Source organism: Delphinus delphis, chromosome 7, assembly GCF_949987515.2.
Source record: "Delphinus delphis chromosome 7, mDelDel1.2, whole genome shotgun sequence".
In the NCBI taxonomy this organism is placed as follows: Eukaryota; Metazoa; Chordata; class Mammalia; order Artiodactyla; family Delphinidae; genus Delphinus; species Delphinus delphis.
This window is the reverse complement of record NC_082689.1, coordinates 85,676,817-85,697,462: the sequence shown is the minus strand read 5'-3', so window position 1 is coordinate 85,697,462 and position 20,646 is coordinate 85,676,817. Positions and strand designations below refer to the sequence as shown.

Here is a 20,646-nt window from a genome sequence, read left to right as displayed (position 1 = left end):
GCAGTTGATGGTGAGAATAAACTACGAACTCCATAACATGAAAAAATTTTTTTCTTGCTACTGGAATACTTTACTTCTTGACAGAACTGAAAAAGAAACACAAAGAAAACTGGAAAAGATAAAGTCTGGAAACCCTCCTTTAGGATGCTTGTGACACAGTTTCCAGTTTTGCAATGAAAGATGTGTTACAGTAATTTAAAAGTTAGTCATTCATGTGCATGTGCATGTCTTTGTATATGAGAGAGAAGAGAGTGAGAGAAAAGAGAGATAGGCAGAGAGAGACAGAGAAACAGAGACTGACTGAATGGTTAGTTATTTGGTGTGCAGTATTATACTATTTCTGTGGCATTGGGGTCAGCTACATTTTCAACATAAAAGTCCAGATGGTTTTATACTGTCAATCAGAGGAGAGTTCACTGAGATGTAATATTGTGAACAAAGCGCTAAGCACTGTACAAATACTGGAAAGCTGCTGTGTGCACTGCCTAGACACAAGAGCAGATCGGTAGAAAAACAAACCAAAAGAGAATCCCACAATTAGGCAGTGTAGGATAGGGAAGCTGGCCGGCTGGGCAACGGTGACAAGGAAACTCTCGGCCAGTTCTCATAAATGGAAGAGTCACATATGGGTCAGACTATGGGATGCGGCATCGTACCTAATGATAATATTATTTACGCAGTGTCAGAACATCATCCAAACCCCAAGAACTTTACGCAACTGGTAATGATATAAGGGCAGTGAGCTGGGCAGTACTGGAATGCTGTCTCTAGCCAAGTTCATAAACCAAGTAGAGAACTTCACAGTATAGCAGTTTGAGGGTAATTTGGTAATGGCAGGTACTGAGCACCACAAACAAGAATGTTATTTTCATTCATGAGTTTACCCGAAGATTTTAAAAAAGCATCACATGTAGCATTTATTTGGATTTAAAGAAAAACCTCAAGAGGAAAATTCAAATGACATGTGACTTCTATCGCTAAAAGCTAAAGAGAAATGTGATAAGCAAAAATGAAAAAATCACATTCACAAACCTAGAAAGACTCTCGGTTCCCAGATATCAGCCTCCAATAAGTTTCAAGAACTATATCCCTTCTCAAGACCCCAAGAGGCACCACCACCCACTTCTAATAGAGAAATCTAGTAATATATTTTTTCATCAAGAGGTAGTCGGGCTTAATTTACTTAATTAACCTACTTCAGCAAGCTAATGAGATAGCATAGTGGTTAAAAGCATGGGCTTAAAAAGAACGAACAGTGTATGGCCTTTGCAAGTGGCCAGACTTGAGCTCAAATCACGTATCTACTATAACTAGCTGTGTAACCCAGTGCAAGTAACCTGACTCTAAGCCTGAGATTCTACCTCTGCTAAACCAGGAAAACAATATCTAGCTTCCAGGACTGTAGAATGTCTACTACATGGTAAATGTTCAATATGTTAGCTATTATTACTATTATTTAAATCCATCAAATCTTACCTTGGTTATAGAGATGCAAAATGACTGCCCTTTGTATGCCTAACAATACTTCACTTACCCACAAATTCTTAACAAGTCATCACTTACTTTTATATTCCCAACTATGATGCACAATAATATAAAGATGTCTTCATGATTAAGATGGTATTAAATTACTCAGAAAGGTACATTTTAATAAAATGATGTTTTATTACTAAAGTATTATTATATCATTCAGAAAGTTATATCTTTAACAAGAGGTAACAATTCAAAACAAGATATAATTGCCAAGCAAAGTAATTGAATTATTAATTTATAAAAGAATTGTTTGAGAAACCACCACCTTCCTTATTAATTTACCCATATTCACTAGTTTAGCCATCTTTATTCACAAAGGCTAGCTAAAAACATCAAGCATACATAGGTACTTCATATCAGTTAAAACTGTTCACTCTCCCAAAGAAAGTTATGCTTAATGTTTCACAGCGAATAGTTCAATTAAGAACAAAAATAAATAAATAAATCACAGCTTCCCTGAAAGAGAATCTGCTTAATGAAAAGACACAGTCAAGGTACCATTTAAGAAAATGGCAAATCATAACAGAATTATCAACAATCAAATATCACCTTAAGCTTGAATTTCACTTTATACATTACTTGACCCAACTGAACTTTCATTCAATTTATTTTCTATCCAACTATTTGCTTTCCTTGCCCCTCCTTAGATATTTAAAAAAAAAAAAAAAAAGGTCAAGGGTTGGGAGTAGGGAAGGGAGATATCATAATGATAATCAACACCAATTAGGACTAGTATGGCTACAAGAAACAGAAAACCTAAAAAACTAGACACTTGATCTCATGTAACGCAAGTCTGGAAAGAGACAGAGAAGAACTGGTGTAAACCAACCTGCACGAGGACCCAGCCTCTGTCTATTAATAGCGAGACTTTTAGTTAATGTAACAACAACTTTAATGATTATAGTCCCATTCGGATTTTCTATTTCATTTTGAGTGAGGTGTTAGAAGTTATGTTTTTCTAAGAAATTATCCATATTGTCTAAGTTTGCAAATGTATTAACATAAAATTATTAACAGTATTTCCTCCTTTTTATTGATCTGTGTCATATTTGTAGTTATACTTTTTTCACTCCAAAAATGAATTGTGCCTTTAAAAAATAAATAAAGCATGCCTGGATTTATATCTGTTTTATTATTTCAAAATCACTAATTTTAGTTTGTTCATCTTCATTATACACACACACACACACACACACATATATGCTTTCAATTTCACTATTTTTTACTCTTTTTATTGTTTCCTTCCCAGTACTCCTCCTAGATTAAAGTAAGAGGAGCCCTGCCCTGGGCCAAGCTTTAGAAGGCACTGCATATCACAATTTAAAAAGACAATAATAAAAATAAATTTATTAAAGATGATGTGGCTGCGACTGTCAATTTAGATGCAACCCACGTTGTGATATGCAGTATGTTGACTATGACTCAGTTCTATTTTTAGTATCCGTTATAATTTCTTCTGTGACCCATGAATTATTTAGAATTATGCTTTTATTTCCTGACTTACAGGGTTTTTGAGGAATCTTTGTTAATGATTTCTCTCCTGTTCACACTTCAGAATGATTTCATCTGAGGAGGCGGAGATCACTGGCGGAGGGCTACTGGGGCCTGCTGCCTGCACTGGCAGAGCAGCTACTCCTCCAGGCAAAAAGGGCTGCAGAGACTGACAGCAGGAAGCTGGCCAGGGCACACAACAAGAGAAAGGTGAGAGGGATATGGGTGGGGCACCAACAACCTCTGCTACTCTAATCCCCAGGCAAGTATCTTCATTCATTTCCAATGCACTCTTCCATTGTTTCGTTCTTATAATCTCCTTTCTTGGCACCAAAGATGGCAGCAATAACACTCTTTGGCACCTTACTTTTGGTCACTTGTCTTGGAGAGATTCCAATAAGAGGACACAGAAAGCTTCCTAATTCAGGTTAATGCTGCACAGTATTTCATTTCAAGAACGTAACATAACTCAGTTAACCAGTCCCCTTTGTGAAAACTACGCAGCCACGGCTTCAAAGCAAGGTGACCACTCTAATGTCCAAATCCCTCTCCAGATCCTCTCTTACTCTGCTCGGCTATGAACTTAAAACGAAATTTATTACGTTTTACAAAACATAGCTAGATGTTTTAGGAACAGAGGGTTTTCAGGGTACTAGGTAGCTATAGCGTTCCAGCCTTTCATCAGCCATTTATGGCAGCTCAGGTGTTTTGTCCTCATCTTGTCATCTGCTAATTGTATACATCATAACCACAGTGAAATGCAGAGAAGGGGAGATGGCTTTCTCTTTTTATAAGTAAAGCACAAAATAAAATAGAAAAAAACTTAGTTGGAAGAACCCCCAGAAGTAATCTACTTAAACTGAATTTGCCAGAATCCAGCACTAGCTTCAAGGAAAACTGGGAAAATCTGGCAGAGAACGGAATCATCATGACCGACTTAAGTCCATCAAGCTTCACTCCCAGGGGCTGGGTACTTAGCCACGCCAAAGAAAACTAATTCCGTTAACAAGGAAGAAGGGCTGTTAGGTGGGCAATGATCAGTATCTGCCACAGTACCTCAGATGGAATGAAAATATAACTGTAAGCATCTGAGAGTGAAAAAAATGATTTTAAGTAAGAGCGATTCTTTCAGTTCAGTAGAGATATTGCAGAAAGAAAGAAGAACGAAACATCTTTGATGCCTACTCTAGGTATATTTTAAGAAAGTAGAAATGCTTGATGCTGGGACAAATGACTCATACATTTCAGAACATGAAATTTGAGGCCCATCCTCAGAAACATTTTTCTGCATTTTGTGAAGTTTCCAGAAGGCAAGGCTTTAATAAAACCTAATAATTACCAAACTACTTTTGAGAAAAATAAATTGTGGAGCTTTTGTAATCTATAATAAAAATTAAACAGCTCTAAATGTGAATCATGATGTATTCTTTTCACTGTCAAGATAAAGCAGAATCAAGCTGATTAATTAGACTGGAGCATTTATTCTTTTAGTAATAAAATATTACCCAGATAACGCGCTTATAAAAACAATGACTATGTGTACAGATGTTGAAAAAAAATAACCTGTGTACCTACATTCAAGGTCTTTCTTATCAGACACATTCCTACTAGTTCAGAGTAGTTTTTGCATGGCATGCAATATTGGTGCTTAATCATTTTATCTTTATGAATTTTGGTGATTTCATTTGACAAATGTACCAATAGAGTAAGTAAATAGAAATCAAGAACTTTTCATATCTTTAAAAGTCTCCACAGAGATCAGAATTATCTGGTGTAACAAAACGTCATTCTTGCACTTCTATCTAGGGTTGAGTGAGCATATTTTTTAACTTCGCATATAAGTTTTCAAGCTGCTGCTGTTTTTTCTAAAAGTATTCAGAAAGGTTATTTGGTAAAGAGTAGATAAGTTATCGTTAGTCAAATATAAGTGTAAGTTAGACTGGTGAGGTATATGTTTTAGTGAAGTCTGATTAGATTAATAAGTACCATTAACTGCAGCTTAAATGGCTGAGTTTGAAAGATCACAGATACCACTGTTAGGACCTGGAGGTTATGGCTATCAGAGAGTAAAACTTTATATTTTATGACACCATCTTTCAGAAATCTACCTCCCAAATAAGACTGCTTCAAAAAGCAATGTGATGTTTTACCTCAAATGCTTCAGACCTCAAACGGAGTGGGGAAGCCACGGGCACAGAAGTGTTTGTTTGCATGCTATCCACACACATATATTTGTGATACAAAAATTCCATTCCAAAACACTGCGTAATCAAAATGAAATCTAACAGCAGATACAGAAATGGTTTGTTTCAATGCTCAAATCATTGTAGAAATGTATTATATCATTTGGTATGTATGAAAGTATTATATCAAATGGTAATGTTAAATGAAAATGTGCCATAAAGCCAACTGGATTCCTTGACCTTAAGTAATATAATGCAATTGGTGCTGAGAAAACACAATTAAATGAGATGTGAAAGCAACTATAAACAATCAATTTTAGCACAGCAACAGTGCTAAAATCCTGTTTAGCACTGTTTCAAGGCAACGACTCACTTGTCATTGCCTTGAAAACTTTTGTATTGATACATGCACTGAAATTTCTAATACTACTAGTGAATCCACAATACTCACTTGGTGATTATCAGAATATAAAACATTAAATTATGTAAGGAAAAATACACTTTAGATTAGAAAAATACAAAATTCTCAATATGCCCCCAAACAGCTTTTACCTTTATAATCCCAAGCAACATGACTTGAGTGCTCACTGCTGTTCCATCTGACAATCTGAATTCTCAGAGGCGATGCATGGCTTTTATACACCAAATGGGTTATTTTCTGAATCCCCAAAATTACTACTAAGAACAGCAACCTACATTTAAATCTCAAGCTGCTCTCTCCCTTGTCTCTGCCCTACCTTACAAGCAGCAGCAGATGGAAATGGCTGCTGACGCCAAGGTGAGCACTGCAGCTTGCAACGTGCCCTTTCTCTAACAACCTAGCTGCTCGAACTCCATTCATTATCAGTCTGGCCCTCCCGACTCCTGCCACCACCAATGCAGTCCTACACAGAAGGGCCCAGAACGGTAAGAACATCGGATATGTAAACCACAGTAGGATAATCTTCCACTATTTAACCATCAGGAGACATATGGCAGTAAGGATATTCAGGAGGATTCCATTCTACTGTTTCCTTAAAATGGAATCGGTATTTCCCATCCACACTTTTCAGTGTGTCTCGTAAGCCCTTCTAATAGGTCTCCCTAGTTCCCACTTCCTAACAATTCAAAATTCAAAACTGAGGCCTGTGTCCCCCAAATCTATTCATCCTTCCAGACAAAGCAAAGTTGACCAACTCTACAAAGCGACCTCCAATTTGTCACAGTCAAAATCAACTTCTCCCCTTTTCATACTCTCATGACACTTTAAAAACTACTCATCTCTGAATAGTCTTTAAAGCCTGTAAGGGCACAGGCCTTGGTCATATCCATCTTTCCAACATTAGCTCCTAGTACAGAACAGACACCCTAAAACAGCATAGTCACTAAAAGAGGCATGGGAGGTTATGGAAGCAAAAACCAAATGTGCACAGGATCAACTCTCATCTCAGGCCAAAAAATGTCATCATACACCCACACGTGCATGTGATAAAAGCACAAGACAAATGAGAAAAGGCATGCAGGCTCTAAATGAATCCACTTTCCTACCGACCAGGTGTCCTCAGAGTACAAATGTAGTCTGCTGCTCTGTTGTCGCTAAAGGAATAGCTACTGTAGTCATTCTGACCAATTCCATAGTTGAAGGAAATCTCACAGAGGCCAACAGAGAAGCAACCTCCTTAGAACAAGTACATTTAAAACAGGCTGGAGACGCAGCCTGGGCTCTAATTACCTGTAACGCTCACTGGCGGGAATATTCTGAGAGAAGTACAAAGCCGACGTCCGTGCTCTCCAGTGCCATTTCTTTGCAGGAAGGGTATAAAGAACACAGTGTTCTAACTCTTCTTGAAGCAGATCCACCAGCTGTTTATGGGACCCTCCATAGAATGCCTCAATGATGAGAATACTCATTGGCCCTTTCAAATCTTCACAGATTCTAGATATTAAGCAAAAAAAAATTTGTATAAATATTTTCAAATAAATATGTTAAAATATTATACACAGAAAGCAAATAAAGTCGTTTACAGACAAATTACTTTTTTAAATAGGTTTGTCCTGCTTTTTTAAAAAGTATATAACACTTGAGGTTTGTACTTTGGAATCAATATTTTTATACCATTCATGTTAATAAGAGGAAATAAAGATGCTTTATTTTTCTGATTTCTGTTTTTTCATGTCTTAAGATTACTTCCACAATGACTCAGTTTTTTCCCCTACCCAGGAAGTTTAAAGTTCTCTCCCGCTGTGATCACTCACTTCCTGGCTGGAACGGCTATGACCCTGACTCAGTAACCTCAGCACTGGCTTGGCCTAGAGCTCTATCTAGACTTGGACAGTCACTGAACTCCTGTCCTAACTAACACTTTCACTCCAAGAACCCTTCATTTGCATGGGCCTTTCCAGTTCAGGAATTCTCTGATTCTGGAACTCTCATATTAATCCATCTTTAAATTCATCAGCTACCAATGCCTCCAACGAATCCATATTTAGAAGACAGCACACACTCATATTCAAATCTCTATTCTCTAGTGTTAAAAATCTTTAGGATACAATTTCTTGAGATGCTTGACCACTTCCTCAGTATTGTCAATATCCCACCCCCAAAGGAAGACCGAAAAAGTAGGGTAAAGCTGTATGCTTGTGAACCAGCAAAGTTTCTACAACCTTACTTTAAACAACAAAGGCATTAAGAGCGATAAAGTAACATTACTATTAAAGATGTGGTAAAACTGTCACCACAGAGAATCGGCTGTCAAGCAACTTTTTACTTTAATAGTATCACTATTGTTGAAGTGCTCAGTGAGATAAAAATACATCTATGAATGTAAAAACTTTTATATATTTCAAATTATATGCTATTTCCTGTAAGAAGTAAATAAGAAATATCACTTGGTACATAACAACTACATCGTTTAAAAATATTCCAGATGTTTGAATTCTCCTTTATGACTTAAGTAAACACCACTCGTTCAGCAAGCATATTGCTTTCCTTAATAATGTTGTTCCACAAAATTATTAGTCTCAAAAACTCAGTGATGCTCCTAACTAAGAAAACTGTGCTTTACCTTGCTCAGTCAAAGCAATGCCTGCTTAAATTGCCTTTCAAAGCAAAATGTCTCAAACGGTTCTCAAAGAAATGACTGAAGTGAAAAAAGCTTATTTCTTGATGTCTTAAATCTTCCAATAAGCATTTTTGGGGAAAAGATACAAACACATACTTCACTTATCTGTAAAATAGGAAGCAGTGCTCCTCAGGTGGAAAAAGTATGAGTCCTGGGGTCAGGGAGATACAGGTTTGAAGCTCAGCTCTGTCATGTCCTAGCTGTAGGGTCTTGGACAAGCTACCTAACATTGTAGGACTTAGTCTCACCTTCTCTAAAATGGGGATAAAAGCACTAATCTCAGAGGTGTGATGTGAAGATAAAATTGAAGCATAGCAGCTGACAAACAGAAATAAGGTATTTTGCCCCTCCCATTATTAGGATAAACCACCTTACTTAAGGAGTAAAGATAGAATCCTCCAGCATTTTAAAATCAGTTCTTTTCAAACACAGCTCCTTATTCACCAAGGAAAGGTGGGAAAAGTAGATATACACATGCATTTGAAAGGCAGTGGGTGTTACCCATTCCCCATCAGCAGACTGTATTTCAAATACAAATTTGAGAGTACTGCAGATTTTGTGGGCAAGAAGTAAGCTCAGAGACTGTGCTATGCAGCTCGATTTTTCCAGGCTGGCTGGTGACTTCAACTTTATAATGCTGTATTCAGTAAGTTAACAAAACAGCCTCCAGGTTTAACAAAATGGTAGCCAGTAACCCTTCAAATGAAGGAAACTTCTAGAAAGCAAATGAAAAACTAGTGAAAGGCAATTTTGAAAATTATATCAAAGGTTTCAAGAAAAAATAAAAGCAGTTTAACACTAATTTGCTTACTGCATCACATGACAGATATCTGCTATCTTGCTTTATTTCCTCTGACCTAACCACACTAAGGTGTATATGCCATGTATATGCTTAAAAGGTCTCTAAAAGGTTCTTATAAAAATGACCTGAGATATTTCCCCAAGTGATGGAATGTGATATAAACCACTCTAGAGAATATTCCACTCATATATAACCTCAAAGAAAGCAACATTAATATTTGGAAAAAAACAAGCTTTCTGATTCTTCATTGCTCTGCCCTTTTCCATGATTAATCTAGAGCACGTACCATGCCCTATAGTTACAGATGTTTCTTATGGGTCTGAATCATGAGTTATCTGCAAACTATCAGCCACTGTGGAGGCAGTACGTGTAGGTGCTGCTGTAGATTCAAGACACTCACTAAGCAGAACTGAACACCAAGCGTGTGGGAGGTTGAAAAATAGAAAAGCGGAAAAAAGATTATAGTTATAGTAGATTTCCACCCCTTTAATAGCTCAGTAAGAAGAGTGAAATGTACAGGTTTGAACTAGCGTTTACTTGAGCATTCTTCTAGTGGCCAACGGGTGTGCCTGCATTTGGGGTATTTTTCTAGGGAGAGTAACTATGTCCTACCACCTCTGAAAACTATACTTAGTGGCTTTGATTCATGGAAATTTGTTCTGCTTGTTTTGTGGAGACAGACATATCCTGGCAGTTCCCCCTTTTACTTCTACTGCAACTTTTGCAGCAAGAAGAAATTTTGTTCTTCCCCGATAGTCTTCTTTAAGCACAACCTGGAAGAAAGATGATTCCCACTAGGTGCAAGCAAAAGAGGGGAACCTGATTTTTAAATATAAGATTCAAACCAAATGTCATTACAGCACATTAAAGAACTGCTCAAATAATACTTTCACTGTGCTTCATTGAGCTTTGTTTTAGAAAACACTGCTGGAAACATGAGCAGGAGTTGGGAAAAAAAAAAAAAAGACACTGTGTTAAAAAGGATTTTTGCTGTTACACTGGAATTTACTAAAAGATAAAGGGAGTACACCATTTGCCCATTTTAGCAGTAATCCCAGAAAACTGAAGATGGTCACCTGGCATAATAGATTCTCAGGAGCACGCCAGGTAAATACAGACATTTTGCACCACTAGCAACGGCTACTGGAGAGTGAGTGTTTTGGAGCAGCAGTAACAGGGCCTCAACACTGAAAGTCCTCACTCCAGAGAAGGACAGGGTCTCCTCCATGGCAGGAAGCTGCGGCCAGGTGTTTGCCAAAAGATGCTGGGTGAGCCTACATGCAGCCAAATGTCTTACATAGGTGCCTGGATTTATGAATCTGTTAAGGCATTAGCACATGTACCACCACAGACCTTAAGCCCTGAAACAATTAAACGGAGTAAGTATATTAGAATTAGGGGTATGGCATTTTAAAAGGAAGAAACAAACAAACAAAACTTCCCACATTGGAGAATAAACACCAAACAGAAAGCCCACGTCCTTTCTACATGACACTAGAATGATGATATTTTACGAGTAAATGGCCAATCCATTCAAACTCCCTAAAAGAGCATAAAAAATGTTTCAGATAAATTTTTATCAGCTTTTAAGTTTTTCTGCTTAAACAAGTAAGCTTTAGTTTTAAAAAACCTCATTTCTTCAGCATTTTTTATTCCCCAGTGACACCAATGAGAACCTGCTACACTATTAAAGCTTTATGAAAGTTTAATTCATTATCAATACTATGATTTAATGATACGTGGTTAAATGCTAAACATTAATTTAGCAATATAAAAAGAGTCAAAGTGATAGCTAGGACATAGGAATGTTAAACCACTTCAAGTTCTATTTAAGATTACCAGAGGTCAAAATGATCTATTGGAGAATTATCTGCCTTCCAAAAATGTACATTTACAATTAAGAGGGAATATAAGGTGAAAAATCACAATAGTATTTCATATAAATATTTTGACCAAAATGAAAAGATGCCATTAGAGCCATCTCAATTAAAAATGAGTAATGCATTATTGATAAGATCACCAAGAACAAAAGTAGCCTGAAACCAATGCTGTGAATATTTTTAAATTTATATTAAAACTTTTGTCATCGTACCTGCATTTATTTTAAGCTTGACCCAGTTTCTTTATTCCTTGAGCCATGATCATTTTCAAGGTGAACTACATTTTTGTCTACCTCCTCCAGCAGTTATAACTGCTGTGGTAGTTCAGTTTTTTGTTTTTAAACAGTATAGCTAAAGGAAATTTGCCATATGCCACTGATTTATTGAAAAAGATGTGCTAAGTATAAATATCTCATGTGGATTTTTAAAAACTGAAGCTAAGTCACATTAGAAACCCATAATTAGCCCTCATATATGATGTCAATGCAGTTACCTATAATATTCAAATAATTTTCCAACCAAATACCAAGTAATAATTTTAAATTAGAGGACGTGTTGTATTAATATATTCCACAGACACCTTACTGCTATTAGTTGTAGGAAGGTATGGTTTCAGTGATGATGGTTTTAACGATTTTAATCCCACACACATGAGAAATTGATTTCACAGGCTAATCCACACATGGCTTGATACCTTAAACTTCAATCAATTGCTGAAAATATATTTTCTATTTGCCTATATACAGTACTTGGAAAGTTGAGCTTGGCAGAGCAAAAACAGAAAGCTTAAACACAAAATGGTGTAAATTGAGGAAAGCAGAATTTGAGTAGGATTTCCCGATAGGTCATCAGAGGTTTACCTAGTATTTCCTAACTGACCCTTTCCCCTCTTCCCTTCTGAACCTCCAACCACCAACTCCAACACACCCAGGTTCTACTTAAAAAGCAACCAATAACCCAGCAGAGTAAAATAGGGCAGTACTGAGAAAAGTTCGTATTACCTTCCAGCCCACTCACTTATTTTAATGATTCATCAGGGAAACCCCAGTTGTTAAAATATACCTGAAATCTCATTAAACAAAAAAAAAAAACCAAGCATGAAAGGATTTCTGCTTTGAAACATGTTGTCACTGATTCCCCTAACAGAACCTATTAAGGGTAAATGTGTAGTAAAAATATATTTTGCTGAAGAAGTTTCTTCAAAGTACTAAAATACATTCTATTATGACATGGGGGGAAAAAGAGACAAGGATAAACAGATCCTATGAAAAAGTTATTATAAAAAATTTCATAAAAATCATGCATAGCAAATACATCCTAACCCCTAAAGCTTCAATGTAATCTCTGAAGACTGATAAATAATCTAACATTGAATGCAGTGCAATAAACTTGCAATCCTAAAACTACAGGCGTTCACAATATTATACACAAATAAAGAAAGTCTGACCAATAGTAAGGCATGAAATTGGATTCCTGAGCATTAATTTGAATTGAAGATAACATACATCAGAAACTGATCATTATTCCATTTGATTATGGGGCATACAACCTAACATTTATGACAACTTGTATACTACTGTGTACTTAAATAGCAACATTTTTTTTTAAATCTTGGATTCATACTGAAAAAGATGTAGCACTGTAATATTCTATTCCCCCGCAAGGCTATGGATATTCTAATTTCATCAACTCTGACTTTTGTTTCCTGCTGTGATAACTAAGAAGTGAGGACTTATGCACCAAAACCAAGATTTGGTAAGAAGACTTATATGCCACACTATTTGTGAGACAATTTAAAGCTATTTTCAAATGTGCTGTTCCAAATATATGATTTGCAATGACCTTTTAACACGTGCTCTTTTTAAAACTACAGTCATATATGCATATATGGCTATTTAATTTTCCCTGACAAATATTTTCATTCTTTCTCGATTTGGGATTTAACTTTCTGCTTAAAAATATCCATCACTTATGCCATGACTTGAATTAATACAAAGTCTTCGTTATAACTATCAGTTCAGTATCAAATGCAAATTCGACAAATACCTACATGTACCGACAGTATGACATCATTCACTTGCTTTCAAATATGCATAATTTCCACAAAGTAGATATATATATGTATATATAAAACAAATTCATTACCTTACATTTTGTAAAGTAATATTCCATATTAATAGCAAAATTATAACTGAAAATTTTTCTCTTAGTGTACTGCTTTAAATCCACAGACAAATAAAATATTAACCCTCTTTCAATTTTTCATTGCTATCATTTTCATGAATAATTTTAAACTATAAAAGTGCAATGAATTAGTTCTACTGAATACTAAAAATATTTTCAATTTGCTGACATTTTAAAATGTGGCAGTGTATTTATGAATCAATTGGAGATTTTATACCAGAAAATTATCTCATCACTCATTTGAACTATTGCATTACCCTTTTAACTAGGTCTCCATGCTACCATGCAATCCAGTTCCCATCACACCATTCTCCATAATCCAGCCACAAATTATCTTACAAAATGCAAATCTGATCATGAAGTGACACGCTCAAAAACCTTCCATATCTCCATCACCTAAGGACAAAACCCAAGGCGCTACACATGGCAGTTAAGACCTTCCTTTTCTGGCCTATTCCCTTCTTTTCACTACAGCCTTGCTTCCCCTTCTCTGACTTCAATCCTCTTCCCCCACTTCCCCAGGATCATCATAGTAATACCAAGTACTCACATTCACATGTGTGTATTTTACACTTCTGTGACTTCACACCTTTATCTCTTTTCCGTCAGCCTTTTCTTCAAGTTCACCTGATGAAATTTTCTTAAAATTTCTGCATGTGAATCACCAACTCCAAGAAGCCTTTCCCAGAACTCCTCTTAAACATGACTTCTTTTCTACTCTGTACAGTAGCATTTTACTTGTTTCACTCTATTTCCATGTTCTGCTTCCCTGTGGGGCTGCAAAAAATTTGGAGGATGAGGATCATGTCATTATTTTCCTGGGAGTTATCCCAGCATCTGCTATATAGTGGATGTCACTAAGTTTTTTGTAGAGTTGAACTGAAGATCAGGAGGAAATGGGAAGTTGATTCTGCCCTTAAAGAAGTAACACTGCTTTCACCTGAACACAGGTCCTGAGCAAACCAGTGTCAGGCAGCACTATACTTGCTACTAGTGATTTCCCATTATTCCTGAAGCCTAAACCAAATCAAGCAGCTAGTATATCTGAACACATTTTTTTTGTTGTTCTTTTGGTTTTTTGCAATACGCGGGCCTCTCACCGTTGTGGCCTCTCCCGTTGCGGAGCACAGGCTCCGGACGCGCAGGCTCAGCAGCCATGGCTCACGGGACCAGCCGCTCCGCGGCATGTGGGATCTTCCCAGACCGGGGCACGAACCCATGTCCCCTGCATCGGCAGGCGGACTCTCAACCACTGCGCCACCAGGGAAGCCCCTGAACACATTTTATACTCTCTTTCAAATACTTATTCTTTTTTCTTACTGTTCACTGAATTTACTGAAATGAATAAATTATTTTCATGTAGATGCGTGTTTGTCTTAACCTACTAATGCAACAGAAGTAACAGTGATTAAAGATGTGGGAGAAACACCATAAGCAACTGAATTCTAGGCCAAAGCAAGTTTCACGGCCTAAGAGAATATCTCTGAGATCCATGAATTTTGAAAATCACCTACCGTTTTTTTATTCTGTTTGATCTATCGTCATCCTAGTTTAATACTAGAAGTGGAAGTAGGATGAGTAACCAATTCCCTCACCATCAATCTGGAGATCCCATTCCACATTTAGTAATTAGGCTTTTATTCAACAAGGAAGAAAAAAAGGCATTTTTAAGTACTTTCTGCCAACAATTATGCATTTTATAAAAGTTCAACAAGATAAATAATGTATTTGTTTTCTCAAGATGGCATTTCTCCAAGTTTTCCACCTTCCTGAAATGGGCTGCAAATCAGCTTCAGTGGGAGAAAATAGGGCTATCTGACCCATTCGGATATGGACCCCTAAGTGGAGAAGCCAGGGTGAATCGCAGAATCATAGATGGCAGGAAGGCTGGTGCCACTGTTCGATCACTTCTCTTTTATAAAAGAAGAAATAGAGACTACTGGCATCAAAGAATAAGTGACAGAGCAAAGTTTAAACCCAGGGTTTCTAACCCCATATTCACATATCTTTCCATTATGCTTCATTCCAGGCACCTGATATGACCTAAGTAGAAGGCACCTCCATTTCCTAGTCTTTGTAGTTTTTGGACTGAATATCAATATTTAATAATTATTACTATGTAATGGTATATATTGCAGTATAAATGTATACGCATGTGGAATGTAAATGTCACTATAAGATGATAGATATATTTATTGCATATTACATTTAATAAGAACTCCCAATAGTTTGTAAATCTAGGACATCGGTGGTATAAGTCACACAAAACTGAACACCAAATGGTTAGGATCACAAAACTCAAACTTTTGTGACTTCTTCCTGAGTCCTGTATAATCATCCCTCCCCTCACCTCACAACCCTTATCCTTCATCCCCCAGCTCTAGACTGGCAATTTTTTGATAGGATAATAGGATGGACAAAAGACAATATCCAAGATTCATATAGCAAGAAACGTGTGGAGGGGGAGGGGAGGAGGTCAGCCATAGGGCTATACTCAGTCTATTTCATAATTAGCTACAGTCACCATCAAACAAAGTTCGGGTCCCCTTGATGTAACAATCTGTAGTACTTCTCAGTACTTACCCCTTGTAGACTATATTTACATGAGTGATTACATAATACCCATTTCCTCCCCTGAATATTAAGTTCCATGAGGAAACTGACCAGGTCTGCTTGATTATCACTATACCCCCAGCACGTAGCAAACAAAAGGTGTTCAACAAATGTGCATTGAGTCTATAAACACATAAAACCCTTTAGCAATGGCCTCGACAATTTCTTTCTAATTCATCCAAGACCTTTATTATTATCAACCACAAATAATCACCCCTTACTACCACTAAGTACTATTTACTCTCATGGACAGAACTTAATGCACACTTTCTATCACCATCTAAATATAACAGGTGGCATCTTATTGTATTTCAAAAGGACACACCTCATTCTAAGGAAAACAGTTCTGCCAACAGCCCTGCTGAGGTGTTTGGAAATCATGTTTCATACCATGGCCAACTACCTTCTCTGACCTGACTGGACCCTGTAAGAATATTTAACCAAAGGACAGTCAAGTCTATAACCTGGAAGGATTCAACCGGTTTAATCATTAGACTGACATTTTTTATTAGACAGAAGCATTATCTTGCTACCCTACATGGACTTCTATGCCAAATTTTAACTCAGACCTAGCTTGTGCAAGGTAATTATAAATATATACACCAAACAAATTTAAAACAAAATGATTAACAGATTCTTAACTACCCTGGCACTAGTGCATCTCACTCAAACATCTTTTAAGAACTTAATACGTATTAACTAAAAAAAAATTATTGAAAAGTTTCCCTCTCCAAGTGGGAGGCACATGTCACATTTTCAGTTAATTCTGAAACAAAGATAGCAAAGTTACACTAACACTCAAGCATTCTCAATGTCCTATTTGAAGTGCAACAAACCAAGCAAACATGGGTGGCATTCCCTTGATGAGTTGAAATAAATGTCACCAAGTATAACGTTCTGGATTTATTCACTTCCAGTGAAAAATAAAAAGGACATAATCTCACAACTCAATCTATTTATCAGTGAGGGAAATCAACTTAAAAGAACTGCAAAATCAGGGGGCAAAATAGCATCAGGTAAACAGTTGGGAAAAGAAAAAGAAATTTCCATAGAGGAGCAGAGGGCCAGAAACAGAAATCCTTAGTACTGATGTTAGATACCTTTAATATTTTAAAATTCATTTTATATCAGTGAAAGTCACCCTGCAGTAACATATTTTTTAAATGGTGTTAGGAAGCATGAAGTGAAGCCAGTATTAGAATCTGTCCTTTAAGATCAATAAAACCATAAAGATGTATCAATTAAAATATTTAGTGTCACTTCTCTCATCTCCAAAGTTCCACATGAATATAGAAATTTATTAGAAGTAGCATTAGTTAAAAGTGCGTTTTCTTCTATTTATTTATTGTAACAGGTCTTTTTCTAGTTGCCATATATTTTTCAAGCATCTTCTGATTTGCCAGTAGTCTAAGACATTTATTGGTGGTTTAAGAAGTCATCTCTAGATACAGTCTAGGGATTGTTACTGATAAATTTTTAAAAGCCCAAAAACCCAGTTTAGACCAGGACTGAGTAAATCTGGGGCTAATAGACGTGGTAATGAGAGCTGTATCACTATTTTTAAATATCACAAGGGGCATATCATTAGCTACTCACTATTATAAGAGAAAGAGTCAGTCTGATAATAATAGACTGGGATTTTAATATCCTGAAGATATTTAGGAATGAGCCTATTGAGTAATGTAAAGGAATTACACAGACAAGGGTATATAATTTCTAGAAGGTCTACTATTCTCCATAGTTTTGCACAGGCTGGCCCATATCATCTGACACACAAGTTTCCACTAAAAGAAGATAAGAAGCAATAGCTCAAAGTTCCCAGATTGCAGCAAGCACTATGACTTTTATCTATCTAGTGGCCTTGCTTGCCACTATTATCTCTTTATCAAATGGTTTTTCAAGGAGACATTCCAATAATACAAATATTTGGTCTAATGAGGCAAACCCTACAGCACAGAGTATTCTTTGCAAACTACTCAAAGCCGCACTCTGCATCCTCGCTATCTCTTAAGGAAATAATTTCACAGTTTGCAAACAGTGTGTTCAAACAGAGTAAGGTTGCTTAGGAGTTAATTAATTCCCCCTTGCATCTCTACTGGCATATATGTGTTCCATATCTGGGACCGTAACTCTCTCTACTGGATTAATTAGCATACAAAGTTAACAAACAGCCTGAATCACTGTTGAGAGAGATAATAACTTAAACTCCTAAAACTAGCTATATAACATCCTGTATTTCATATAATGGTCGTTCAACTGATTTTAGTAGAACTGAATGAAGTAAAGAAATACTTTGCTTCCACTTATTATCGCTCTTGCTCAATGCTCTAATGTCCCTTTTCCTGCCTTGTTTCTAAACTTTACTTGCAAGAACTAAATTTAAAATATCAGATAAACTCCTTCAGATTGTTCAGAGTAAATGCCTGCCAGGCGCAATGTGTTACCTCTCCTGGGAGTACCTGTAGGAGACAAAGGAGTGACAGGTGATGGTGAAATTTCAGCCATCTGCAAAGTACAGTTGATCCTTGAAGAACAAGAGGAAGAGGGGGGTTAATCCATGTATAATTTATAGTAAGTTCCTTCCAATGTGTGAATCCAACCCACCACAGACCCTAGAGTACTGTAGTATTTACTACTAAAAACTATCCCGGTATATGCAGACCCATGCAGTTCAAACCTGAGTTGTTCAAGGGTTAATTGTAGATGAGAATAGTTGTGAATTAAAAGGAGCCTTCTCAAGTCCTGCAAACACAGCCTGAAGGCTGCTACCTACTCTACTAATGCATAAGGCTAGATCTGCTTGAAAGTATTAAAATGTCCTATCACATTTGAACATAATACAAAAGGTTTGAAAACTATGCATATCTTTTGATTCAACAATAATACTTCTAACAATTAACTCTGGAACTTGTCAAGAATCTTTCTTAAAGTCTTTGCCCCAAATTGAAAACAATCAAAATATCAAAAAAAAAAAAAAAAAAAAAAAGGATTTCTTATGATCAAATGATCAGTGATCAAAAATCATAATGAAGACTGTTTACTGGCATGGGAAAATGTCTCTACTATTGTGTGACTGCATGAAATGAATGTATTAAAATATATGACGGAATGACTAGATAAACGAGAGAGTGCACATGCACACAGGTAGATATAAATAATCATTTATGGTAGAATTATGAGTGATTTTGTTTTTCTCTTTGTACTTCATTTTATTCTTCAAGTTATCTTCACTGAATATGTTTCAACTTAAAAGAAACTATAAATTTTTCTTAACTTTAGGGAAGGAGGCCAAATCATTTGAAATAACAAACTACTTCCCAATTACTGAAGGCTTACTCCCCTTCAGGAGATTGCAAGTGGTTTTCAAATTATTTTAACTGCTATTGCTATAAGGAAACTTATTAAAAAATAATCATCAAGGGTTAAACTAATGCAGCTAGGGTTAGTCACAAACACTATAATTTGATTTTGCAAATACTGCTTGCCTAATACATGAAATAAAAGTAATACTCAATTAATTTAAAAATGTACTCGAGGGACTTCCCTGGTAGCACAGTGGTTAAGAATCCGCCTGCCAATGCGGGGGACACGGGTTCGAGCCCTGGTCCGGGAGGATCCCACATGCCGCGGAGCAACTAAGCCCGTGCGCCACAACTACTGAGCCTGCGCTCTAGAGCCTGCGAGCCACAACTACTGAGCCTGTGAGGCACAACTACTGAAGCCTGCACGCCCTAGAGCCCACGCACCGCAAGGCAGAGTAGCCCCCGCTCCACGCAACTAGAGAAAGTCCGCATGCAGCAACAGACCCAACACAGCCAAAAATAAATAATTTTTAAAAAATGTACTCTAATTATTAAATAATTATAAACAGATCAAGATCTTTATTTACTATATATAAGAAATCTGGAGCTGTACTTTGACAGATCGTGTTAAGAACTAAAATATTATTTTGGTACTTATGGTTTTGAATAGGAACATGGGTAAGTATAGCACAAACTCAAAGTTTCAAAGTTCAAGTGAAATGTCAAAATTAATTGGAGCCGTAAATAATTAGGTATGCGTCTTGAAATAAGGGGAAATATTTAATTAAGGTGAATAAAATTGAAAGAACTTCTAGTTTCACACTTAATTTCCAAAGTGTCTGTATTAAGAAAGAAGAAAAATGTTATTGCATTATCATCCATATGTGTTACACATGTTTGAAAAAAGAAAGAGACTCATTGGCTATCCAACTACTAGAGACACCGTCCTGCAACATTAAAAGACTGTCTCCTCTCATAACCACTCAGATCGTTCCTATATTTAGATACATGCAATAGATGAATGGATACTCAATAAATATTCACTGGATACTTGATAAAGTTGAATTTTATGACATGTGAATTCTATCTCAATAGAGCTGTTATTTTTAATTAATTAATTAATATTAACTCAATGGCAACTCAGGCTTAGTAGAGAAGTATTTTCAAATGGAGCCTCCAAGTTCTAGTACTTTTTACAATTTAAACACCATGTTTCATTTTCAAGTAGTAAGAAATAACTCTATTATTCCTGGAATTGTTTTCCAATGTAACTGTTTCATCATATTTCATTTTTAAAACCATCTATACTGAAACACTTCACTTATAAATGTAGAAAGAAAACAACCTACCACTAAAAGTATACAAATAATTAAAAATTAACCTCCAGAAAACACAAAAATACTAATAAAAATATGAAACATGTAAATGAAAAATTAGAGCCAAGCTTATCATTCCATCTATTTTTAAAGGGACACTAAGAATACACCTATCAATATATAACTTTCCATATTTTAAAACAAGCACGAACTTGATATGAAGAAGAAATCCTAACCCTAG

At 36.3% G+C, this 20,646-nt stretch overlaps 1 protein-coding gene across 10 annotated transcripts in view; it reads right to left on the bottom strand.

The window, feature by feature from the left end:
- The window catches only part of GTDC1 (glycosyltransferase like domain containing 1), a 437,175-nt gene that overhangs the window by 324,679 nt on the left and 91,850 nt on the right, over nt 1-20,646 (bottom strand). For 8 of the 10 annotated variants that reach the window (XR_009520175.1, XM_060016852.1, XM_060016862.1 and 5 more), the window contains exons 3-4: nt 13,725-13,951; nt 6,919-7,122 (exon numbers count right to left, since the gene is read on the bottom strand). Coding sequence is in view for 8 of the 10 variants with exons in the window: in XM_060016852.1 (XP_059872835.1) it covers nt 6,919-7,097 (179 nt within the window). In the remaining 2 variants the exon portion in view is untranslated. Of the gene's footprint in view, nt 1-6,918; nt 7,123-13,724; nt 13,952-20,646 lie in introns of those variants that run through there. The other 2 variants (XM_060016855.1, XM_060016857.1) reach the window with 2 other exon arrangements.